Source organism: Corvus kubaryi, unplaced genomic scaffold, assembly GCF_017639235.1.
Source record: "Corvus kubaryi isolate FWS band 111438036 unplaced genomic scaffold, C.kubaryi_AGA036_p1.0 129, whole genome shotgun sequence".
Lineage (NCBI taxonomy): Eukaryota > Metazoa > Chordata > Aves > Passeriformes > Corvidae > Corvus > Corvus kubaryi.
In genome coordinates, this window is record NW_024580664.1 from 164,131 (window position 1) to 191,077 (window position 26,947).

Genomic DNA, 26,947 nt, shown 5'->3' on the forward strand with positions numbered 1-26,947 from the left:
AAGTGTCCCTCACTGTCTATCAAACTATGTCCACTGATCAAATCTTTTCGGATTCCTTTAGGGAACAGAAGATGCCTTGGGTAAAGAAATCCATGAAAGCAGACGTCCTTCAGGCTGCCAGCTGCACTGCACTGTCTGAATGCTCATCTTTGAAAAAGAAGTACGTTTGGTCCTTATGTAGTCACAACCAAGTGATTTACAAAAGTTTGAAAAAGCAATTCAGTCCTTGAAGGATATCTGAAAATGTCCTGTCAACTACACTGAGAACATACTGAATAATCCTGAGAATAAAATAGATCTAAGGATATGAAGTGACAACTTTTATTGTATGGAAGTACAAAAGAAAATGGGGACACAGTAGTATCAAGTAACTGGTTCACTAATGAAAAAACCCGAAGGGCTAAAATCCCCTGCTAAGGTATGTGGGACACAGAAAACTAAGACTAAAACCTATATTTTAAAGCTTCATATTACCCTCTGCAGAAGTTTTAGTATCACCTTATTTCAGTGCCAAAGATAGGTTACAATTTGAGAACTGAAACATCTTTCTCTCTCATCAGTCCCAGAAGGTGAGACTGAAAATCAATCTTTTAAACATTTATTATTACTGGTTTTGAGACTTTTGAAACTAAGTGGACAACTTACCCCCTCCTTTTTTTCCAGTGAGTTTTTCAATTCATTCCTCTCTTTAGCTACAGACTCTGCTTGTATCTGAAGTTGGTGTTTTAATTCTTGGCAAGATTTTTCCTAAAAAACATAAGACAAAGAAATATTCCTGTTAGCTTCTAAGACCAAGTACCGAGAATTTTTGCAGGATCTACAAATCCTTAAAAAATAACGCTTTCATTTTCAATGAAAAATCTTACCTTCTCAACTGCAGACATTTTCAGCTCAAAACCACTCAAAACTTAAAGTGGCAAATCTAAGCTGAACACATCTGATGCCCTGTACTAATAAACTCAGCCAGGTGCCAGAGTTTTTCTGATTACGGATAGTCTCCTTGTTTAAAGCTGTGGTTGGCAGCCCTCCCTCTTGCTGAAGTAGTAGGCTCATTGGTCTCAGGATCTAAAATTCCTTCATGTTCTAAAACTTACAAACAAGTACATTTGCAGACCTCCATGCATATGCAACTGTATGTTAATCCCAAATACCATGTATTTAAGATAGTGGAAAGCCTCCAAAAGACTACAGAACTAGAAGCAGAATGTGGACTACGATCTTTAAGTCTAAACTGGGGAGAAAATCCTTCAAGTTTTTAGGAGAAACATATCTTTAAACAGCAGTAACTAAGAAAAGGAAGTGAAAGAGTTTTTCTTTAGAAGGGGAATGAGTAAAAGAAAATGTTCTTTTGAACTAGGAGCAGATCTTTTTTTAGATCAGAATAAAAGCAGCTCTGAATGGGTTCTGGAAAACGGTGATGTGTAAGATGAAAGGGCATGAGAAAGACACCCCTTGCCACATCTGAGACAAGGATGTCACAACAACTGTATCTATAAAACTGAGCTATATGTATTCATATAGTGCTCATTCATACCACCAAGGCAGAAGAGGTAAGAAAAAGGTATATTTTAACTCTAGTAATAGTTTACTTTCTTTACCATAATAGGTTGCTCTGGTGGTCAAGCACTTGTTATACTGCCACTTGCAAGACCCTTCTGAAACTCAAATAGTTCTAGTACTCCAGTAATACCTTAAGCTAGGCATTCCCCAAATGACAGATGATGTTACTCTCTCTGCCTGCAGTATGCAGCTTACCAGCATGTCCAGACAAGTGCACAGGAAATTCTATATACGAAGACTTCAAAAAAGAAATTAAAAAGGCCTCAGAAAAATAACTTCTTAAACACAACGGCATTTTACCAAAGGTTCTATAACTTTGTGTTGTTATAATACAGCTGATGTATTTTTTAAAAGGGGGACATTTCCCATCAAATTGTTTCACCACTTGTCTCCATTTGGTTTCTTCACTGTGTTAAAGGCATGCAGCAAGAAGAAAGGATCCTGTTACGTGATATGACTGATGTTTACTACTGTAAATACTCAGGCAAAAATTTAAGGTGGGAAACATGTATGACCTGCGAAAAATCACGATTTGGTTTTCCTTATAATAACTAATTTTCATGCATTGTCATCGTATGTACACTGTTTGCAAACAGAAAGCAAAGTCATTTTATCAGACTGTAAATATACCGAACTTAATGCCTAATTAAAGAATCTACTAACCATTTCTGCCATAGCTGCTTTTCCTTTTTTAATTTCTTTTTCTAATTCCTCCTTTCTTTTCTTGAAGGATTCAGAGCTTTTTGAGAGCTTATCTTTGGCATCTGTAAGGTCCTTTAACAGAGTATCCTTCTCTAATTTCACTTGTTGCAGCTCTGATGTTGCTGCTTGCATTTTACAGTCAAGTTCCTTAAGCTGTTTACTTGTATCTTGATTTGATTTCTCAAGGTTTTGTTTGAGACTGGCCTTTTCTGCCTCCTGCTTTGAAATTTGTTGGTTTGCTTGGTCAAGGGCCTCAGATTTCTTCTGCAAATCCAATTGAGCATTAGACATCCTGCAAATACAAAAAGATAAAAGGTACCTTTTTAAAAGTTATTTTTCAGAGGTTCTTTTGTGTCCTTAAATGTCCCTATTTTTATCCATGGGCATTGCCCTCTTAATCCTCTAGTTAAGACAAAACAGCAGCTCTAGAAACTAGTTTTGAGATGGTTCTTTCTTCATCAACTATAATGAACAGAAACTACCCCTTTGCTGCTTATACAAAAATTACAAATTTGTATTTGAAAAAGGTTACAGAGCTATGGATATTTAAAGATGGACCTCACTATATCAAACTGCTCCAATATTTAGCTGACAACAAGCATAGTGAATAAACTGAAGAAGTGTAGTGAATCAGAGCAGTCAGTGATTCCCATGAGACAACATGGCAGATGGAGTGAAAGACAACAGGTAGGATACAGCACAGTTCTTGTAGCAGAGGGGACACAGCTCTTGTTTATGACTTCATGAAATCACAGGAGAGAAGCAGAAAATTTCAACTCTATTCCAAACTGCTCCAGTTTTATGTCTGACTTTGAAAAGTACTGTAACACAGGAAATGCATACGCTTCTCTTGCTGCTTCAAGTTGTTTACTGAGCTCTGCTATTCGGAGGTCTAATTCTGTAGACTGATTTCGCTGTTGCTGTAACTCCTGAAGAGCTTGGTCTTTACTTGCTTTAGCATCAAGAATGTCACCTTCAAACTTCTGAGAGAGAAAAATAAAAAGATAGAGCCATCAGAACACAACCAACAAAATAAAAATAGCAATAGAATGCAAAGTCATCTAGTCTGTGAGTAGCAATAACTGTAGAAAGCAGTCACAACTCTCACACATAATCTGCCTGTTTCATTACTTTGCTATTTATGTTTCATTATTTAGTTCCTGCTAATCACCTGCTCCTCCAGAACTGTTTTGGTAAAACATTCTAAAACCATCTTTAAATTAAAGGCCAAGCCAGCATTTTACTGCAAAGTAATAGATAAAAAGTTTTACAGTAAAAGCAAAGACATGAACTACAGCTGGGAAGAAAATTCTATGCTCACCTGGAAAGGTTTTTTTCTGTTTTTTTCCAAAGGTACTTTTTCACTCATATGGACTATAAAGAACACAGGAGCCTTCAGGAAGTGGGCACTGTTTAGACTCTTCAGCATACTGGCTGTTTTACAGGCACTTCTGCTCTCACACAGTGGCCATAAAACAAAGTGGCCAAGTTTCTCAAAAAAAATTCCTGAGGTCTTTTTGTTTTCTATTTTTTTTTCTACTTTTTTAAATGCCACACATTCAGCTGGAATAATCTCAAAGAATGGTGAAGATGCCAAGATTTTACATAGAATTGCCTTCCTGTTGACAGCACCAACAATCCTGCTCAGTTTCACACTTCAGCTACCAGGAAACTCATAAAATCATACGCAAGCAAGCTCTGTATTCCTCCCAAGCATTTTTGTCTACTGGCAACTTATGAAACTTCAGCAGAAGAATGAAAAATAAAAACACAAATCAAAGTAGGTAGGAAAAAAAAAACTGTTCAAAAGAAGAGATGGAAGAAAAAAATAATTATGCTGATAAAGAAATGCACGACAGCTTTATTTTTTAATAGCATTGGATTTAAAATTTCATACAGGGAAAACAATCTTCATTCTCTTCTATAGAGCACATAAGCTAGGAAAAACACCCAACTCAATCTTGAGCATAAAGTCTACTAACCTGCCTCAAAACAGACAGACAACACTGCAAAATCAGTTCTGCATTGCTCCCATGATCCCTGTATCATATGCTTTTGTCTGTTACAAATTTTGACTACCAAGAATTTTTAACAAATATTGAACAAAGGTCAAAGCCCAAATTTTAAAGCTCTCAAGCATTAGGACTAATCCATATCCTTAACTGAAAATACTAGTGTATCAAAACACCAAAAAGTTCAGCAAACCCTCTGCCAGCATTATGTGCACTTTAAAATAAAAACTGATTTCAGTACTGGAATGCAAAACTCCAGACCAAGCTAAGAGATGAAAGAGTGATAAATAAATATTGCTATAAAGCCTACTGAAGGGCTTCAGAAATAAATTAAACCAGACAGGCAGTGTTAAACAGGGCTAACCAGTGTAACACATATTCCCTGCTACCACTTGTAAAGTGTTTAAGTTCAAACTCGAAAACTCCAGTTTTGGAACATATTCATGTTCCCTCACATAACAACTTCCGGGTAGCACAGAGGTTGGTAGAAGCACACATACAGGAAAATGACAGTATAGGGGCAATGTCATAGGCCTGTCTTCTTAACGTGATATACTAGCATGGAAGAAGAGAACAGGATTAAATGGTGAATCAGGAAACATTAGTGAGAAAGAAAACCCACAAAAGCAATATTGATATAATCCCTCCCTCATAATTTGAGCGCAGCTTTTACCACATGCTACCTTAGAGCAGAGATCAGTTTCTGTAAGTTCAGATACTGTGTTAAATACAAACCTTAAGCTGTCCCTCTAGTTCTTCATTTTTTTGCTCTAAAGAAAGGCATTTTTCTTTGTACTCTTTAAGATTGGCTTCCAGCTGAGTACAGTATTCCTGCTTGTCATTCAGCTTAGCTGTAACCTGATCCAACTGAGCGCTGACCTTATTTAACTCCTGGGTAAAACAAAAATACAAGGGTTGTTACTTTTTAAATAACTTCAAAAAATTACTGATGTCATATATGTTTTAAACGATCTAATGTGCTCAAATTAAAAAGGAAAATAATGTTTGTTGTTTATTCTGAGGGGCAGGAAATTGAACGGGGAAACACAAACAGGTGCACAAATTCCCTCTGTTTCACTGAAAAAAAAATTTAAAGCCTCAATATTCTCTCAAACCTTGCAAGCTCTGGGCTAAATGTTAACAAAGGTGTTTCAATTCGTAAATGGAAGAGGAACTGTGAGTAATAAAGGCACTGGCCCCTCAAGTTAGCACAGCAGTAACTAGAAAATAACGTTACAAAACCTAGATAAAATTTTTGATGTCTTTGTTTGCCATGAAATCAACAACCAAAGAGGAAAGCCATTAACATGGAAATGCTCAGTTCTCCACATATCAGAGACGATTTCGAAACATTTTGTTCAACACAAAACAAATAAATTCTCCAAGAAAGATGAACACATTCATCTAGTAACCACTATGATGACAGCTACATCAAAGCTCACTGCTCTCCAAGCAAGCTGATGTATTTAGTTAATTATTAATTGTTTAATGGCTGCAAAAAGTTATCTCCTTTTTACAGCAACTAATTACATTCCCACACTACAAAATGGTGCGATATTAACATCTGCTGGATGCTTCCATGAAGACCACAGCAGCACTGATTTTAACGATGCAAATGTTTGATTCAACAGACGGTAAAAAGCTTCACTAGGATTAAAGCCCATTAAAAAAACATGTAATTTTATCACCAGTCTTTTGAATTTTTATGTCAGCTGGCACACAGAGAATTACTTCGGAATAGTGGCAGCCGATTGGAAATTTACCTGAGTCAGCAATAGAAGTCAAGAGTTTTCGCTTCTACTGAGTGTATTCTACTGTCTTTTCTTCATAGCATACACACAGGAATTGAGTAATACCTCCAGAATACCTAAGGAAAACTTAGGTTCTGAATGATAACCCTACAGCAAGGAGTGGACTTCCAAGTAAATTCCTTGCACTGCAAAATATATCTGCTCCAGATAACAGTAAAAGGAAATGAATGCATATCACATAGTTAAAATAGCCTAAACGATCACTTCCCAGTGCATATTCATATGTTTACTGACTTTGTAAACTGACTATTCTTAGGCTTTTAAGCAGTTTCTAGATAACACAGAAACTTTTTATGTCGCTTAATACCTGTTGTTTATCTTGCAGTGCATGCTGGGCAGTGTCCAGATGGTTCTGTAGATCCACTCTCTGAGCAGCTTTTGATGCTTCTGCTGAAAGTAGCAATTCAGTCTTTGCTTTTACCTGAAAGACCAATTGTATTTCACTAAAACACCTGTTTTACCGTAGCTCATTCTAATTCTTTTATAGTCACCAGTAAGTTTAATAGTAAAATCAGAAGTATTCATGTGTTAGTGTATGTATCTCCTTGTAGGAAATGGGAAATCACAACCAGAATTTTTCATCACCATAAAATACAGAGATCCATTACCTGCACATCAAGTTGTGACACTTTCTCTTTACTTTCATTTAACTGACTGGTTAGTTCAGTGATGTTTGCTTCCAGGGAAAGCACACGATCTTGAGCAGCTCTTAGGTGTGCCTTTTGTTCCTGCACTTGTTCATGCAAATTCTCTTGGGCTTGTTTATGACTTTCTGATTGATTCTTCAGCTTCTCTGTCAGCTGAGTTACCTGCAGTGGAAAAAAAAAGAATGTGAGAAGGCTAGAACAGCATGTCTAAGGAAATAAAACTTAATTTTAGTGTCTTGTTATGGCTCTGGAGACTCAATGCTATCACATTTCTTTTCCTGAACTATTACAGTAAAGCTATATTGTACACAACACCAGAGTTTAAATAGGTTACCAGCTGAAAATAGAAACAAAAGGGAATTGTCAATTTGGCCTTAATGTAACAGAAACAAAATACTAAGGAGACAACAGATGCAGGCTAAACTGAATTTTGGTGTTGAAAGCAGGAATTAAACCTCTTTTTAAAATGAGTGAGACAAATATATATAATATATATAGTTATATATAGTTATATTATAATTTTATTTTTTTTACAAATATATATATACATATACATATATATAGTTATAGTTATATAGTTATGTAATTTAACTATTTATAAGCACATATTACTAGCATATGTACAAATGAAACATCCAGGAATTCCTTTCCCTATGCTGATAGCATGGAAGTCACCAGAACATAAGTCCTGTGAAATTTACAGTAAGATCTTTAAAGTAAATATTAAAGAAACAGAACAGTATAGAAAAGATTAGTGTCATATCTGACGAGATATAAAAAAAAAGGAAACAAGATTCAATAACGAGAACAAACTAAAATAAACAGATCTCGAAGTTCTTACCTGTATTTGTAATGCATGGTTTTTCTCTTGTAGCTGGTTAAGAACCGCAGTTTCTCCTTCACCAGCTTGAATTTTTGCGTATAAGTCCTCTCTTTCCTTTTCTAGCAGAGAGATGTTGTCCTTGCTTTTTTGAAGTAAAGCCTCAAGATTTTGAATTTTTTGGTCCTTATCTCCAATTTGTCTTAGTACTTGCTCCAGATCATTCTAGAAAAGACCATAGTAGTGTCCTTAATTACAAGGACCTTAAAAGATGGGCCTAAAAAAAGTATCTAGCGTAATGAAACCCTGAAACACACTTTCACATGAGGATACCCAACTATGTTACCTGGGCTTCTCGCAGCTTCGCTGTTGTATTTTGCTGAAGCGTCTGCTGCTCCTGGTGCTGCTGCTTTGCCTTTTCTAATTGATGTTGCAATTCTGTGGAATTTGCTGCTTTTTCCTTTAGCTGAAAAAAAAACCAAAACCAAATACCAAACAAACCAGACTAATGAGTGGAAAAAGCACCACTCAGCATGCCAATTGTACTCAATGCTGACCCTGAAAGATTTTAGTGTAAACATGGATTTTTGAAAACTTGTATAAAAACAAAAATCTGTAATGCTAGCTAAATGTTCAAAATCTAATCAAAGCATTCTTTACTATTAATTGGTGAGATTCTATATCACAAGCAAGAACTATAAAACAATTATCAGATGCATGTAATTTAGCTCCCAAAAAATCTAAAACATAAGAAATTTTTAGTATGTTTTTTGCAATAGTTGTTAAGATGTAACATGACTGATAATACATACATCTGTAAAACAACATTATTATTACTATTTTTGGCAATTTCAGTAGCAACTGTCAGTCATTATTTTAGTAGCAACTTCAGTTTAGCAGTCTCTCCACTTCTATACTAGTCAAGGCTTTGCAAATTAGCTACAGAAAAGTTTAAAGCTTTGACAACATACCACTCAGATATTTGGCCAATGCCCCTACAGCCAGCAGAAAATCAGCAACATATACAAGATACTCTTTAAAACAAATAAAAATTAATAAAACAAGTGTTTTCTGCCCATCCACCCCACACAGATTATTAACTATCAATGACCTGCTGTACAATGTTCACTTTTTCTTCATGTAGGGCTTTATCTTACAAAAATATCTACCATATGGGCCTATGTGCACCTAAGTAATTTCTCATAAGACCCTTAGACAAAGCTCATGTAAAATGCACAACTTTTGTTCATTTGTTAAGCACCACAAACACACATACATCTGTAAAGACAAGCAGCATCTAAGCAGATTTTGGTAATTTTAATGTAAGTCCTTGACAGTATTAGTCAAAAGAAATTCCCGTGAGAACAAACTTTATAAACTGCACTATGACCACAAGTGTGCATACAGACGTATCACCAGAACCAGAACAAACTATAGAATCTGCATAAAAACCCCTACCTGCTCTTCAGCACGAGAAAGTTTTAATTGTAGGTCAGCCACCTGCTGCTCTTTGTCCATCAGTTTCTCACTGGACAGCTGCCTCTGTTCCTTGAGCCGCCCGTGCGCTTCCCCTAACTGGCGCTCTGTTTCTAGGAGTTTACTGTGCAACTGCAAAAAAGAGAGCCATCCACTTTTTCAGTCATTCTTTAGCCAACAGTGATATAGACTCATTTTCTGCAATGTTTATGTGAAGTTTTCATAACCCAGAGCAAAACAACTCCAGGACCTCCTGAAGTCATGTATATACCTCATACACCTCAGAAATACAAACCATGTTAAAAAACAGCATCAACTGCACAAGCAAGAAGAGATACTCAAAAAAGTGGGTTGGAAGGACTCAGAAACATCCTCATTTATCTACAGAATCCCTTCAAAACAAGTTACAGAGATTTAACAGAACGAGAAAGAGGGTGATCCTTCAAAGGCATATGGACTGTCATGTAAAACAGTGATGCTTTTGAGCCGTCTCAGCTTATCCAGCTCACACACTCACTCGTGTAGATCCAGTGGCTGAAATACCCTGCCTTTACTTGCTCCACTGCCTCCTACAATATACTGTTCTGCACAGATAGAATATTAAGAGTGTAATTTTTAGCTTGAGCTGGCTACATCAATGGCATTCATTCTCTGCAGAGAAGAGATACGTGAACAGTCAGTGTAGGGTACACAGTAACTTTGGTGGCTTACAGTCCAGTACCTTCCAGCAGCAAAGAGTAAGTAGATGGATGTGCTCCAGCTGGACACAAACCTGCTTCGTGATTTTATCAGCCATCAAAAGCAGTACTGCACCATCTTCAAAGTGCATGGATGGCCTTTTACAATTCACTGTTCTGAAAAGCTCTATTCATAAAATCAGCTTATTCTACGTGAAACTGCCACTATAGGTCCTGGGTTGCCTCCTGCCTACTTCTACACGAACACATTCAAGGATACAATGATCTTTTACCTCAATGCAAAACCAGAGAATGGATCAGACCTTGCAGCACAGCAAGAACTTTCCACAGGTTGTGGGAAGCTATGAATGAAGCTTGCTCCCCTATGCAATAATGTCCAAGGCCCTTAAACCATTCACCTTTTAATTCTAGGTCCTCCCTTCAATACCCCTAAAACCTCCCTCATGCTTTCCTTAAATCCCTACTAAGATCTAACCAAAAGGCAGCCCAATTTTATTGTCCACTGCAAGCAATCACTATTTGACCAGATGGCTGCCTAGTGGAGCAGAAAAAGGAACAGTGATTGTGATACCATTATACTTTCCACCCAGGCATTAAAGGGGGGTAAGGCCTTTCTCCTGCTGTGTGTTTCCAAAAGAATTTAACACCAAAGAACTTAACGCTGAAGTCCTTTGGACCATCTGTCAAAATTTACCTCAAGTTATCAGACAATGCAAAAGTTTAAAGGGTTTGGAGACAGCAAAATAAATGTATCCATGACTTACCTTCTTAGAAAATCAAGCTAAATTATCTGTCCACAATCACAAAAACTGTGAGTGAAAAGCTGTTTGGCATGTGGCCAAGATGCTGACTGCTAACAGTGACTGTACAGTTAAGAAAGAGACAGGAGAATAGGGAGGACAGGCTGAGGAAAGAGACCGTAATCTCTCCTCCAGTATTGAAGAACATTTGTCTTTTCTTGCGGGATCACCAAATTATAAATATTTCCGCCTCACTAAAAATACAAACAAGAACTGTAGAAAAAAAATCTATTGAAGAAAGGGTGCAACAAGATAACTATTAACTATTCATGGCTATGTTGATACTGGGAGAAAATATTTGGAAAGAGGGAAATCAGTGAGCCACATTTTACACAAGTTACTTTTATCACAGGCATGGTTAAGTATTTTTGAAGAACTTTAAGATGACATTTAAATAAACAGAACCATAAAATCCAGGATTAACTTACGCTACAGAATGCAAAAAAATCATAAAAAAAATACCTAGACTTTAAAAGATACAATCAAGTAGATCCAAATTTTCTCAACAGAATTTATTAGGAGTTAACATTTCTTCAAAACTGAAGGAGTCCATACTCCCTTGTCCATACCCTCCTCCTACTGTCATGCTGGAACCAACACTATCACTCAAGTTTCTCCCATTAAGATCACTTCTTCCACATCACCCATATTCTAAAAAAAACAAACTTAACCAGACATGCACCCATTCAAATGAATTTTGAGAAGATGACAAAGATTCTTAGAAAATGTGATTTGACTAAACAACTACACATACACCTCCACAAACAGAATTCATTGTCTCAATGTAAGCTAATGGACTATATGCATAAAAAGGTAATTCCAGTGAAGTACCAAGAGAGTAAATATGAGAAATTTTGTCTTTTCATTACAATAGTAACTGAAATCTTCTTTGCAGGAAGAGAAAGGAAGAAATGTTTATGTTTAGCTTTTCTTTTCTTTTATACAAAAGGTACAAAGGGCTTTTTCCCTCCACTATTCTTTTACTATACAATTCTAAAACACATCCTGAAGTCCAGTGGCTTGTTGAAGATTTCTTGCTTAGGCTATCTTCCTTCCCAGCGGTATCACCAGAGAATGTGTCATGCCTCCATTTCCTTTCATAGGAATTAATTCAGCAAGGCTTTACTCACCTTCCTCCTTCATTTTCCCACCCCAAAAATCCTTCCTGAAAATGCCCTCAAGATGAAGACAGATTTCAGCTCAACCTCTTGGCTATGCTTCTGTTGCCTAGGCAGACTGAGGCAGTTTCCCCAAATGCAGATTCCTATGCAGATAACTAATATAATTATCTGCTCTCGCCCTGACAGAAGACTGATGGGAGAAGGAAAGACATTCTGGGGATGTAATACACACATAAACACGGTTTTGCCAGGTCACAGTTCTCCCAAGGTAAACTATACACAAAGAGCTTGCAACCTGATCAGTTTCAGACTTTACAAAGGGTTGAAAAGTCAGAAACACTCACTTTAAAATAAATAAGCTTTAGCAAGATTAAAATTAAGCATGTAATACTAACAAATAAAGATATCATTTTTTACATCTTAGGACTGGACATGATTGCTAATACATAAATATTTCTCCAGCCTAACACATTGCTCTCCAAAAAATGATAAACTAGATGAAACTGAATTCAACCAGCCTCAAGTTTCAAAATGCTCACTGTTATATGAAAGTCCTACTTCTCTAAGTTACTGGACACAGCAGAACATAGTTTCTGGTGGGAGGGATGCTCTGGATGTTCTCACAGCTATCAGCAACATAAAGAGAAGTTGTTTCTGGAGAAACACTAAGGGAGCAATATCAAGACTTCACATTACCCTGCTTTTAACACTAAGTATTCCCTACTATATTAACTACTCGGTCTTAAAGCAAATCAAGCACTGTTCAGTTCTAATGTACAACCAGGACTCACTTTTCTCAAACTTCCCACAGAGTAGTAAAATAGAAGTGCTGGTTAATTACTCTCCTTCAAATAAGGAAATGTAAATGCATGTGCATAAGAAACACACATGTGCAGTGTAAAAACTTACCTGACTGAGCTCGCTTTGGAGTTGCAGGCCATGCTGCTCTTTTTCCTCCCTCTGCTGCTGGAGCTGTTTACATTCTGCCTTGAGATGCTGGTACTTTGTCTCTACTTCAGACAACTCTTCTTTAAGTTTCTGGCTTGCTTCTCCCTTCTCACCTAGCTCTGTCTGTAATCTCTGTATCGAGGCTTCAGAAGCAGACAGCTTTGCCTGAAGCTGTTGGCAGTCCAGGTCCTTCTGGTGAAAACTTGCCTGCACATTCTTCTTACTCACAGATACTTCATTGTGTTTTTCTTCCAGCTGGTTGTAGTCCTGTTCTTTCTTCAGAAGCTTCTCAGTCAGACTCTATTAAGAGAGTTACACAGCAAGTTAAGTACAACTCTGCTTGCAGCTGTTCAATGCATTATTGAAATTTCTAAGTGTTGATGCTGAACAGTGAAGAACTTGTACAAAAACATTATTAAAGAAAATATTAACCTGTATCTTGTGTTACACAAGTTGATTCTGGAGCCCGTACAGCACACAGTTTCAACTGGAAATACTGTTTTTCATATTCTCACATAAATTCACTTCCTCTTAATGAGAAGACCACACAAACTCTATTTCCGTATCCTGAAAACTAATCTGTTTTTCCTGAATGTTGAAATTAACTTTACTACAACTGCAATTCCTTGGGGAAAAGCTGAAAGGTTTTCCATGCTAGCTATCTTCTGGGCTACAGGCCCTCACTGGCCTCTGCAAGGCAAGCCAAGCCCCGCAATTACTGTGCTTTAAAAATGAAGAAAAGGGAGCTCCTGCTGGTCTCAGAGAACTGGTCTTATATGTACACTTATATATACATCTGTTCTTCTCAGGATAGCTCCTAAAATATAAGAAACAGCTTTCTTGCTTGAGGTTGTACATGAGCTTGAAACACTTCGCATCAATGCACAGAAGTATCTTCCCACATTGCAACTGGATTATAAATCAATGTTCATATCAAATGTATTATATTCTATATATTCTACGTATAATGTGTTCTATCATGAATGGCTCCTCCCTGACAGATTCTCCAAGGATGGGAAATTGCTCAAAGTGGAAGCAATTTCTCTTATTGGAAGCTAGTCTTACTTTTTCCAATTTTAGGTCCAACTCCTCCAGGGCCAAAATTCCTTAGCTAGCATATCATTCCTATGGATACCACCTTTCAAAAAGCTGCATAAAGAGATGGCTGTAAACTGCCTTAAGTCACTAAAACTGAAAGAGGAAAAGTAGCTCACTGCCACTTCTCTTCTTCCTATTCCTCAAGTGGTGTCTGCCATTAACCTGACATAGCAGAGGACTCTCTCTCAATGTGTGGTTATCTTAGGCATCAATCTGTTTCACTACACATTGTTAATGGAATACCAACATATTCAGGAAAGGGCTCTATACTGTACAGCAACATTTCTGCCAAAAGCTTGTTTCATTGTTGCTGGTCTGTGGACCACAATTCTCACCTTCTCAGTTCCACACCTGATTTAGTGGGCCAAACAGAGTCATCCTGCTAAAAGTAGTTTCATTTACCAAATTTTAATTGCACCTTCTTATATTTTTTTGCAAATGCCACTTTAATATTAGATTACAATAAATACACTCTGGTCCCTGGCCTTTCCTGTTTTCCAAAGCTGACAAGGCTCCTGCTAAATACATGTATGTAATGTCCAGTTCATACACAGTGTTACATGCAAAATAAAGCAGTACACATCTTTCTCCTTGTTTCTTTTACCCCTTTTCTCCCTTTTTACCCCCACAATACATGATTTCTAAACACAAATACAAAACACAGCAAGCTCAAAGAGCTCTGATAACAGCTCTTAAAGAAAATAAGTTGAGAAGTTTCTGGAATTAATTTTCATTTTGTACCATTCATGATGCCAATAAATGGCCTGAAAAATATGACAAATGTACAATCTAAAAGCTAAGAAACTGGAAAACCAATGAAGAGAGCTCAGAATATCTTTCAAATCATTTTTAGGCAAATATATTATTTCCAGGGGTACTACTTTTAATGTATGAGATGGCAATACTGCTTAATGATAGCTAAGAATAAACTGCAGCAATTAGAAATTTGCAATCATCACTACCCAAAGAATTTCAGTTGTAGCATATGATGATCACTAAAATATAGTGTTTGCTTGTGCATTATAACAGTTCAGTTGTTAAACAAAATGGCAAAGGAATTCTCAGCTTCTGCAAGAAGTTAGGCTTCAATGCTTCCCAAGGCAATGTGTGATGCGTTTCCATTTTAATGTGAGCTAACAAGCATAGGAAATAACAGCATTCTCACCTGATTCTTCTGTTCTAGCTCTTTGACTGAACTCTGAAGTTTTTGCAGCTCCTGAACATACACAGCTACCTCCTGAGGTCCTTTGGCAAGTTCAGCTCTTAACTGGTTAATGGTAGCCTGAAAAGACAAACAGAAAAATCCACATATAAAACAAAGATTTGCATGCATAATCCAACAAAAGCCAGATGTCTGGTAGCAGAACAAAAATACATCTTCTATACAAATAAAAAGCCTAAGAAAAAAAATCACCTGTAAACTAAGCTCAGAGCACCATCAGAAGTATCACTGAGCATAATTTCCCAGCTGAGATTCATTTATGCCCTATTTTGGAAGACAAAAATCTGACCCAATCCGATAGCAAATGCCAGGTTGAGCCCAAAACTGATGAAAATCGTAACAGATTATGCATTGATAATTATCACAGTTTTAGCCTAAGGTGAAGCCTTTCCAAATCATTGCAGTTACATGGCCAAAATCTTGGCCGATCTAGGAAGGGAAACGTGCTGGAAAAGGCTCTAGAAGCAAGTCTGGCATATGATGCAAACTTGGTGTTTGACTTCTGGACACACCAACCCTGCAGGTCTTCATAATCAGAGGAACAATACTACCCCATTAAACAGCATCAGTACAGAACAGAATATATCAATGACTGCACCGTATTTGAATGCAGTAATGGAAGAAAACAACAAAAGCACTTTAGGGCATGGCTGCCCTAAAACATGTTGTGTATTCGTGCACTCATTTCAAATACACTATATAGTAGTGACCTTTATAAAGAAGTTTTCTTTCCTATTGTTCCTGCAGAGATTTCAGCACAAATGCATAAATACTGAATTCAAGAGTGAACTAAATCAGAACAGAAGTAGCAGACAATAACCATCCAATTTACAACCTTCCTACAGAAAAAGGAACACCAAAGAGAACACAAGAACACAGTATATGACTGCATATAGTTAACTGACTTTCTGTAATGCTGTGCTTTAGAAAGCTGTTTCACAACAGAGTTGTTAGTTAAAACACATCCCAGGATCGGTCTTTTTCTGACCAACATTCCAGGATGTTATCGGAAAACAGTATGGGTATTTCATACTGAGAGAATATAATGCAGAAAATGTGCAGAAGGTTGCAAAGGACACCACTGCAGCCTTTCCAACTAGAATCATAATTTATGCGCATGAAGATCCATTTCTTGTTCGCAATTCAGTAAGACCATCCCACATTTCTTTCCTAACAGGGAAATACCCTGGGTAAATATTCAGTCCTGACATTTTCTTGCTATGTGTCTGTATGAATAACGAACCATTAAAAAAACAGGAATGCTTCTGTTTAATAACATCTTGAAATTGTCTTGATATGGCAGAAATTTTCTATAAGAATAAAATGCTTTCCAAAAAATTTACCTCAAATTTAGGTGTATCTACTAGAGAGCAGAAAAATAAAATGGATGGGTGAAAGATGGAAAGAAGCAGTCACAAAAGCTGTAGTAGGCACACTTCCTCAAATTTGTTTTATAAATATTCCAGTGTTTCTAATACCTTTGCTTAGTGGGAGGGAATAAAACAAAAAAAACACTAGTCCCAGCTTTATTAAATTTACCTACAATTTGGGCTACTAATCTTGTTTATTTCTGTGGGCACTCAAGTTAACAATGAAGCCTAGGTGCTACATTTAATGAAGATTTATCAGATACTGAAACAAATCCCAATAAGCAGAGATTCACAGCAATGCTTAGCTCCAAAGCAGTGCAGCTGTTTTCATAACACGTTTACTATACAGGCGCCACTATAGCGAAAAACTAAAGATGAAAGGAGCCACTCAGTATGAATATTCATCTGAGAGACGTAGATGCCAGTTTCAGGTACAGCTCTGAAAAAGAGGTAAAAACACCCAATAGATTTAGGTGACAGCTGTAGAGTATACTATTCTTCACATCCCTCTCCTGCAGTATTTGAAGATGCTCATATAGGGCTAATATGATTTTTGTTATTTTCACCCATACTGAGCTTTTACCTTATTTTAAAGATATTCACTTTGAAAACCAATATTAGTATATGTATCCTCAGCCAGCCTGTAAAAGCAGCCAAGGATGGTGTAAAAACCGCTTTAAAATTTCAGTCCTTGATGTGGTCTTGAAGAGCAAAGCTGAGATGAAACATGGCCAAACACTTACGTCAAAACTTAAACATGCCTACTTTGGGGGAACAGGAGCAATTCATGCTTCTGTGAGAACGTTTTTAAGATGAAAGGTTTTTGTTATGCCCATGTGATTGTCATTTTATCTTCACATTAGAATTAAATATCCAAAACCACAAAAGACTATAGAGACAGTATTTTGAAATGAAATTTAAATTCTGCAGCACAATTGTGGGATCTCACAGTTAAGACCAAATTACAGTTGTGCAGCAACTTTACATGGCCGCATAACCACATAACATTCATAACACCAACTGTGATATTTGTTTTTCACATCTGATAAAGAGCTTGCCATACATAATTCTAGCCTGAAAACAATGGTAGATTCACATTTAGTACAACACCGTACCTGTGTATAGTTCCTGGAGATAAACATATCTGTTGGGGGGCAAAACAGAAAGGAAAACCCTAAGGAGTTTGGAACAATACCTGGCAGCATTTCCCTAAATTTTTACAGTGCAAAGGAAGGAATGGAAAGTTAAAACTTCAGTCATGAAATCTAGGGCACATGAAACCCCAGAATAAACTATGTCAGAAATTCTTCACATCCATGAATCCCAACAGGACAGAGTATACTAGGAGTCCTACAGAAACTGTAGGCATTCCCTCATGTAAGCTGGGGAATATTGCAAGGACCACACTTCATGAGAGACCACAGCTCTGCAGTGACAAGTTTTGCTGCCATTGCTGCATTGGTGGAGGACAACGGAAGAAGCAGAGGGCAAAATTAAAAGGTCTCAAACACACCTGACATCTTTAGTAAAGATTGTTACATTGCCAAGTAATCTACTAGTAATCTATTAACCAACCCACCAGTGAGAGCGACACTTAGCAAGAGAGTTCTTCTGCAGGTATGGATTTAGTAACTCCTCAGCAGAGTAAATTCTATGTTAGACAGAAGTCTTTTTGGTGATACTGTATTTTTATCAGGATTTCTTGCAATTATCTCTGTCAGAGATTTCCCTCACTATCATGGTAAACATCAAACAGGTTTTAGCCAGGAGCAGCTTGAGACAGTTTGAGAAGTAAAGTTCCTCTAAAGATCCAAATCTGAGCTGCTGCATCCCTTTTTCTCTGTTTTGTATAGAAGTCGTAACTGGTAGAAGAGCAGAGTAACCACAACCTTTGGAGAAGTGAGAAGATTCAATTAAGAAAGATGCTTTTTCATTGTGATTAATTAATATTTTCCATTTTCATATGATAACCACAGCAAAGCTAGAACACACCTCTTTAGGTACGATTATTACCTCAGAGTTAGCCTGCTCTGCCTGCAAGTGCTTGCACTCATCTTTCAGCTTTTCAGATTCTCTTTCACGTTCCAGAGTCATTTTATCCATCAGTGTTTGAACTTGGACTAGCTCCTTTTTCAGGACAGCCACATCTTCCACACCAGGCCTTTGCAGCTGAAAAGTTGTGAGCAGTGAGCAATATCACAATGGCAGACATGCAATGTCATTTCTAAAAATCTACCAAGTCATCAATTTATAGACAAGGTGACATATACAGTATTACAGCTAGGCTTAAAAAAAAAAAAAAAAAAAAAAAAAAAAAAAAAGAGAGAGAGAAAGAAAACTCCCCCCAAAAAAACCCAAAACCACGGAGAAGTGCTTATGATTCCCAAAGAAAACAGGACTTAAGGGCTAGCTTTTAGTTTTTGTCTGCTAAACTTAGAATTTGTTGATTGATTTCAACCAAATCTGACAAATGGAAAATTGTCTCAAAGACTAAGTTTCTGTAATTTTTATGTATGTAGATGGTTAGATATTAGTCTTGAAGAATTATTTCAGAGAATCACCACAGACAAAACAAAAGGGCAGCTGAAGGCAACATCTTGAAGATACTATCAGATATGGCTCACACCAAACCCAGAGGTAAAATCTGTTGGCAATTGCATCTCAAGCACCATTAACATCCCTCAACATGAAACACTATGGAGGAAGAGGAGAGGGATAGCAACTAGGGCGCCAAAGAAAGCAGAGAGGAGGAATGTTGGCATCTCTAGAAGAGAAAAGGAACAGAAAAAAGATAAGAAGGAAAAGGGAAGACAAGAAAAGAATGGAGCAGGGAGGAATGGACAGGTCCAGTATCTGGGCAAGGCCAATAGGCCCTTGAGGGCAGTCAGCTACAGGGAAGAAGGGGGATAAACAAGTCCTACTTTCCTCCAGAGTCTAAGCAGTAGCTGAGTGGGAGAAACTAGGAAGTTCCTTGCACTACTGCTTTAGAAGGGGCCCAACTTGCTGAGTCGCTGGGATTGCTCCCTGGAGCCATGGCTGTATATAAAAGTCATCAGGAGCCAAAATCCTGGAATACACACACATTGGCATTATCAGCCAAGCACAAGAGGGACAAGATTAACATAGGCATGATGATGACAGCTGCCAGTTTTTCAGCCACCGTGTCACAAAACACCTCTCTGAGCACTTCTTAAAAATGCAGCTGTCCAAGGTCAGTCAGCACCTACCACCTCATGGAAAAAGAGGGACCTAAAGATAGCTGTGGAAGTCAGCAGTGGCATGCTCCAAGTTCAGGTCTTACACCTATACATGTAAGATACTGCAGAAATGCTGAAGGGTAGAGCATCAAACAAGAAGATTATAACATAATGTAGGGTGAATTTTAGTATATAAGTCAGAAACAACATACAGTTTCTCACTGGAAAAACACTGAAAATGCAGATCAAAAACAACGGTACTCTGAATTTTTTCAGCCCACAAGCAGACATCTTCACGTTCAACAGAGGTTTGACTGCTTTAAAACTGTGTTTGCAAGCATTTAACTAAACTCTCTTGACCTGAAAATAACAAAAACATTAATGTGATGTGAATACCAGCTCTGTCTTTAAGTCTTCTACTGTACTTCTCTCTTTCTGTAGTTCTTGTCTCAGGTTTGTCACTTTCTGCTCTGCACCTTCCCGAAGGCTGATTTCTTCATCATACTTTGATTTAAGATCTAATAAGAAAGAAGTTGAATAAATTATCCCTTTCACAAATTGCACAAGTAAAGAAGAGAATTAGATCTCATGCTAATACACTTACCCACAATTTCAGTGGCCAGTTGTGCTGCTTTTTGCTCAAATAAGTCTTTCATTTGCTTAATGTTAAAATTTTCTACTTGGATCTCTTCTAGTTGCCGTTCTAATGATTCTATTTCCATAAAAAGAACAGTATTATTTTCTAGAAGAACTAGGACAATACAGTTCTTCATGCCCATAACTAACCACGAGAGGTGAATATGCAATCCAAAATCCCTTAACATCCAACCATCTTAGCAAAGTGAACAACTGTACTGAAGTTAAGTATCTGCAAGCATGATGTCACTGTCACTAGCTGAGTACTCTGCAGGATTAAGAACATATTGGTTTTCATTGGTCACAAATAGCCCTTCAGATCACTGCAACATGCTGTTGAATTCCAAGCCCTGAACTGTAATTAAAAGCTTTAATCAATATCAGTCAGATAGTTGATGTACAAATAGGGAAAATTTTATTCTATGAGTGCCTCATGGAGAAAAACATAGAGCAAAAATTATGGGTCTGCAAAACAAAAAAAAAATTCATTGCTTTCTTTGTTAGCAATGAGCACAGAAAAACACCAAATAAAACCATCACTGAAAAATGCTATAGTTTAGATAGTATAGTGCTATAGTATATATCTGACTGCTTGAATATATGAAATTATTTTAAAAGTGTTCAAAATGTCTCATGAGAACTGCTTTTAGATTCAGGAGAACTCCTGTTTTACTTCTAAAAATTTGAAACCCTGAGCCCCTGGAACATTTCCCCAGACTATTGCTTACGGCAAAGAGCTCTTCATAGATCTTACAATGGAATTTTTTGCCAGTAATTGTAACATTCCAGCTTTCTAGCTCTTTAATTTACCAAAAGTGCTAATTTACTTAATAGCTAAACCAAAATAAATTCCAAAGCAGTGCAGAAATTAATATAATAAAATGTTAGCCACCTGTAGACGTAGCTGTTGTCAATCCATCAGACTTAGAATCCTTAAGAAAACAGAATAAATGCACCATTAGACAGTAGGAATAAAAACTACTACTTCCAAAGTTCATCCGTTTTTTGGAAAAGACAGGGAAATCTGACAGACTTCTGTGCTCAAATACTGCACAGCAGTATAAAAATAACTGAATTCAAACAGTTATATCTGGAAGACTGGAAAAGCCCAAGATGACTTTTCATTTCATAGATACTATTAAGGTTCCACTTGTAAGACTTCAGTAGGAATCCCCTCCCCCTCCCTTCCTCAGTAGAGAAATCTGTCCTAAAAACAGAGGTTACAGACATCAAGAAGTACATCCTGAGAGGGTGTTTTGTCAGAAAGCAATTTCTGAGGTTTTTAACTATCCAGCATCTAAGTAGCTCATAGTAATAAATACCCTTTAGGGCACAACACACCACAATTTGCCTTGCCTTATTTTTTGAGCTCATCTGGATACCTATGAAATCCCACTGCTGTTTTCCAAGAGTTCTTACAAGAAAGACTTCATAGCCTTTTCTCATAAAAGGTGAAATACCACATTCAATTTATTTATTTAATAAACTGAGTTCTGAATAAGCCCAACAAAAGGAAAAGTCTGAACTGAACTTGTAGTGAGTAGTATGGAAGAATCATTATCTATTCCAACTTTGTTCTTTACATTTATATATACAGTTATATTGTGCTGAGATAACTAGCTTTGTTTTCAAGAACATGTCAATATTTAAATTACAGAACTAACTAAATCAGGCCACGTGCCTTACAAAAAAGGTTTTAATCTTCAATGTCAATGCTGACGATAAACCTGCTTCAAGTATTTTAAAGCAATTACTTGCTGCCGCTGCCCCTGCAATTTCTCTAGTTCTTTCTTCAGCTCTTCTGAATACCATCTCTCCTCCTGAGGGGGAAAATGACAAAAAAAAAGGACATGGGGAGAGAGACTATAAATTTGGTTGCTTAAGACAGTGGAACACTTCAATTTGAAACAAAGAACCAAGTGCAAGTAAAATACATTTCCAACCTTCAGCGAAGCTTGCAAGTCTTGGACTTCTTGTCGGAGCAGTGATACTTCATCTCTGAATAAATATATCCACAGAGTGGAGAAAATGAATACACAGTGGTTATAATTTGTCAATTACATACAGGTTGTAATGTGTGTTAAGTAACTGGACTGATAGCCATGTACTGCATAAATATAACTTACATAATTATAAATAGTTATTTTTAGATTTTTTTGAAACTTGGAACAAAGCAGATTAATATCACTTTGCACATCACTTGAAAAATGCTAAACATTACATGGATAAGTAAGAAATAGATACGAAAAAAGTCTCATGAAAACAGAATGTAAATCGAAATCACTGCATCAGCTCAACCACGAGTTCAGAATGACAAAGCTATGCATTGGAACATTTAACTGTTTTGCATGCCTTTCTACAAAAAGGACAGGTTTATTCTCCTTCACTTCCCATATCATGTAAAGGAACACTGCTAAGTGACAGCATGCTATCTTACTCCTGAAATATGCTGCTACATAATTTTCCATCCACATAGCAATTTGGTATGCCCCACAGACACATTCACTTAGTGGTCTGAATATTTAAAGCCTTAGAATTTTAAATTCTCAAATTTCATGCTCAAGCCTCCAGCCACGCAAGAACACAAGATCCAAGGCTATAACTGTTAGTAATTGATTCACATAGCACCCTTCAAAATCACAGGTCTCCTTACAGAGTTGCACAACTATACACACAAGGATAATGTTGCATTACTGAGATACAGCCACTCCAAATCAAGAATACAAGGGTCATTAAAATAATGCAAAAGTACTCTTTCTTATTGTTTGTACAGTGGCAACACTAAGGAGTACACAGAATATATACAAGGGGGTACCAGTGCCAACAAATTCTCTCCGTTTTATACCATACAATTTTATTGCTGCTGGTGGGCACTATCCCCTCCTCCACAGATGTTCTTTTAAATTATCTCATACTTAGGAGAAAAGAAATCACCAAAGCAAGTTATTCCTTAGCTAAACTGGTGACGAATAGATTCAATCTACATTAGCATATTAACAGCAGGTCAGGGTCATCAAGTAGCAAGTGAAACATGCATTTGAACCAGTGGAGCAAGAACTCCATGGACCAATTTTAATGACAAAACAAACATGGGATATTGGAAGATATACTTTTTCCAGAGGAAAATTTTTTATGTATACATCATTCTGCCTGTGTGAGACATTCACTGGAGCTTTGCAAATACAACTTCACTGAGGCAAGTGTAGCTGTATTCTAAAACCTGTACACTGGTTGTGGGTGGAGAAGAGGGAGCTGCTTTCTCACCAGTACGAGTAAGTAAATAAGCTAAGATTCAGATCTAAGATTATAAATAAAATCTCAAGCAGGTGAAAACAGCTGTATTGCAGTTGGGCTGAACATACAACAGACCTGCAATACAAACCATTTAAGATGCTCTGGTCTCCCCGCAGATTAAAGGGTTTGAGTTGTATACAGCTAGTTTGTAGAAGAGGGGAAGGTGGAGGGGAGGAGAAAGGGAAGAGTTTGTAATGTAAGGAGCCTTCTACAATAGTTGCCTTGTATCCCCAAGAAAATTTTCCTTGACAGTTTTAAGATGAAACCTAAATTCAGTTTAACCAGTGGAAAATGAATGGGAGGAATTAGTGCAAGGGATCACTACAGGCACTGTAACTTTGCTTTTCTTCCCGTCATCCAAGTCCTCACCAAATCTCCTTTTCTGCTAGGGCTGACAATCGCTTCCTCCTCCCAGTACATCTGAGTCTACCATCTGGAAAATCCGTAGTGCCTTTTCATTATGCTCCACTCGGTTTCCCACTTCTAATGCCAGTGGCTCCACCCTAGTACTGAGTACTGACGGCCTTGCTGAATCACACTAGGGGGAGTTACACGATTTACTCTTGGAACTTATTCATCATAGTTTACTGGGGAGTGGGAGGAAGAGGAAACTGTGTAATTCACAGTACTTAACTTTTCCTATTAACTAAATATGGAATTTTACCTCCCAGTCTTGGTCCTAAGTACTGCAAATAAGCTTCACACATGGAGAGCAAATGAAGTGGCTCCCTGCTGCAGGCTGCAATATTTCTTTAATACAGAATTCCAGGGCTTGGAAAAACATATTTATGTTGAATGAGAGTTTTCTCAAGCACGCATGCAAATGAGTAGCATTAAAGAATGCCACACTAATAGGAAAATATAGCTCATGTGTTACAATGTGGCTCTCACCAGACTCCCTTCATTTCATCAAAACTCCCTGACCTTGTCCACTTTTTCAATTATGTAAAAGGAAACAAAACTACTTGTCCTTATACTGTCAAGAGCCAGGGAAAAAAATAACTATATTTCACCAGTCAACAACTGGTTGACATTGGAAACTTGCAGCCATAAAGTAAGTATTTTATAAACTATATAAACAATATAGTTATGACCAATAATTCCCCCATATGAATGCTATTATCCTACTAATGCATCACTTCAGTTCTAAGTTGAATTACTTCAAAAAGACTTAAATCAGGCCTAAAGAGAAGAAGTATTTATTACTGAATAAATGTGCACATCAGAAGCCCAATATGACTTCACTAGTACCCTATCACTTTTATAAAGGCCCAATTTTGATTTCTTTTGAAGCAGCAGCTGAGAGAGAAGCCAGCTATTCACAAGGAAGGAGTCATCCAAGACTTCTGCTAATGCTGGCTCTTACTGGCTTGCCAGCTTTGCTCAGTACTGGGGAGATGCAGATCTGCATTGGCATAACAACTGAAACATGTTCTCTTCCACACTCTTTTCTCACTGAAGAGCCACCCTCTCTTGAGTTAGTTACATAAATGTATGTATTTCTTTCAATGTAATTATTTGTCATTTTGGGTCACATTTCTGCTTGTGACAAAACATTTGAACTGCGTACTTCCCAGGATCAGCAGAAGCCACAGGGTCATGTGCTGTGTACCTCTGTGCTGCTCACTCTGACTTTCCTGAGTACAAATCGGAGGAGTCCAGGGGAGTGTGACAAAACAGCACCATGGATGGCTATTTACAACAGTGCAAAACAAGCACTGAGCAGAAGAAGAATTAGCAGGAAGCAAAAGGAAGCCTACGTAAATTTTACCCGCAAGAAAATCCTTCCCAAAGCAACACAGACTACTCAGTTAAACACTTCTAGAGAAAGTTTCACGTTATCAGTTCCTGCCACATACTGCTGCTCTCAAAAATAAAACAACCTGATTTGCTTCCTAGGGATGCATTTAACAATACAGTTTTGACAAAAAAAATCAAATAAACTAATTGAGATTTCTGAAGATTAGCATGGAGTTTCTGAAAAACAGCAGAATTACTGGCACAGACAGAAACCTCTGCGATTTGCAAATAACTAGGTAATAAGGGAAGCTATTTAGGCAAATACTGATATTGCAATTACCCAGTAAGTACCCTAATTAACTAGGGACAATATTGGGTTTCTCCTATATCGTTAGGGTGGTCCTCCCCACTCTCTAGTGATGATATTTCAGCTCTCTGTCAGAAATTAGGAGGAACCTGTATTTCTTTTGCCACAATTGTAAAAATCATTCTGGTCTGCAATATTGCATTGTCAGCTGAATCAGAAACAGGTGGCTTAGTATCATAAACACACGTATCTGATTTTCACTTACTGTCAGATCAGTATCACACAATGTAAGTTACAAGCTGCCTTTTCATTCTAGTTGCAAATGGGACGTGAACATTTAAATACTTGACTACATAAGTTCAAATTAATAACACCTTCAGTGTAACTAGAAGCAGCTCAACACTGGCACAAAAGCACATGCACAAATGAGTAGTGTTTCACCTTTCTGGTGACAGATGACCTTCCCCTCCATGAGTTGAATCAATGCCAGAATTATGAACTGCTTCATAGTGCTTGAACAGCTCCTCCGCTGATCCATGAGACTTCATACAGAGAGGACAAATAAAGCCCTATTACAAAAAGGAAAAACACACAAAAAAATATGAGAGACGGGCTTTTTTCCACCTTATTTTTATACATAACTGTAAATTGCTTGCACATTTAAGAAGTAGTAAATGCAATTTTGAAGATTCATTGTAATTCTTGCATGCTCTGATAATAGTTTCTACAATTAAAAAGTTAGAAAATGCCTACAAAAGTCATATTCCATTCAGTGAGTTTTTTTCCCCAACAGCATTACGTACTAGCAACAAAATTTTATTTAGCAAAATAAAAAGGACTGCTCTGCAATTTCTTCCCTGCCCCCCATCCAACAAAATAATTTTCCATACAACTTTTCATAAAACCACATTCTTATTCCAAATAGAAGGTAGCATCTAGAGTTTGGTCTTTAAAAGGGATATGAAGACCCTCTCTAAAGCACAGTTATTCATAACCAATTACCTCCATATTGAAACTACTGATTTTAATATAGGCCAGACAACTAAGAATCACTTTTTACCTTTCATAGAATTAATTGATAAATGCCATTCAGATAAATACCACATTAAAAAAATCAGATCTCCACAGCTGTAAGAATCATAAATCATCCATTTTCTTTCCAGCATATATACTATAGGCTTACCAGAGTGGAAATTGAGCAGATCTATGCCCTCGCTCTACCCATTAGCCCACAAATGAAAACAGTAAGTGTTATGCACATCTTTATGTATCTCTCAACATTTGTGGAGTGTCCAGGCTGCCACTTACCAGAAGTACCATCCACCTCATTTTTCACAGTTTATTACATCTGGTGTTGACTGCTGGACTTTATACTGGTTCCTCACTCATGTGGTTATCGTGCCAAGCCAGAGCCCAATTTCCACCTACATTTAAGCCCATAATGTAACACAGTAGCAACACTGAGACATTTCAGAGTAAGAGCTAAAA

At 37.3% G+C, this 26,947-nt stretch overlaps 1 protein-coding gene across 2 annotated transcripts in view; it reads right to left on the minus strand.

The window, feature by feature from the left end:
• Positions 1-26,947, minus strand: part of EEA1 (early endosome antigen 1) — a 69,177-nt gene that overhangs the window by 21,616 nt on the left and 20,614 nt on the right. For both annotated transcript variants that reach the window (XM_042025422.1, XM_042025416.1), the window contains 18 exons: positions 25,901-26,028; positions 22,062-22,116; positions 21,873-21,938; positions 21,011-21,050; positions 20,087-20,194; positions 19,879-20,000; positions 18,299-18,454; positions 14,859-14,975; positions 12,557-12,895; positions 9,011-9,160; positions 7,899-8,018; positions 7,574-7,777; positions 6,694-6,894; positions 6,393-6,506; positions 5,010-5,165; positions 3,106-3,245; positions 2,224-2,554; positions 646-747 (listed from right to left, as the gene is read on the minus strand). In XM_042025422.1, coding sequence (XP_041881356.1) covers positions 646-747; positions 2,224-2,554; positions 3,106-3,245; positions 5,010-5,165; positions 6,393-6,506; positions 6,694-6,894; positions 7,574-7,777; positions 7,899-8,018; positions 9,011-9,160; positions 12,557-12,895; positions 14,859-14,975; positions 18,299-18,454; positions 19,879-20,000; positions 20,087-20,194; positions 21,011-21,050; positions 21,873-21,938; positions 22,062-22,116; positions 25,901-26,028 — 2,649 coding nt within the window. The remainder of the gene's footprint in view (positions 1-645; positions 748-2,223; positions 2,555-3,105; positions 3,246-5,009; positions 5,166-6,392; positions 6,507-6,693; positions 6,895-7,573; positions 7,778-7,898; positions 8,019-9,010; positions 9,161-12,556; positions 12,896-14,858; positions 14,976-18,298; positions 18,455-19,878; positions 20,001-20,086; positions 20,195-21,010; positions 21,051-21,872; positions 21,939-22,061; positions 22,117-25,900; positions 26,029-26,947) is intronic.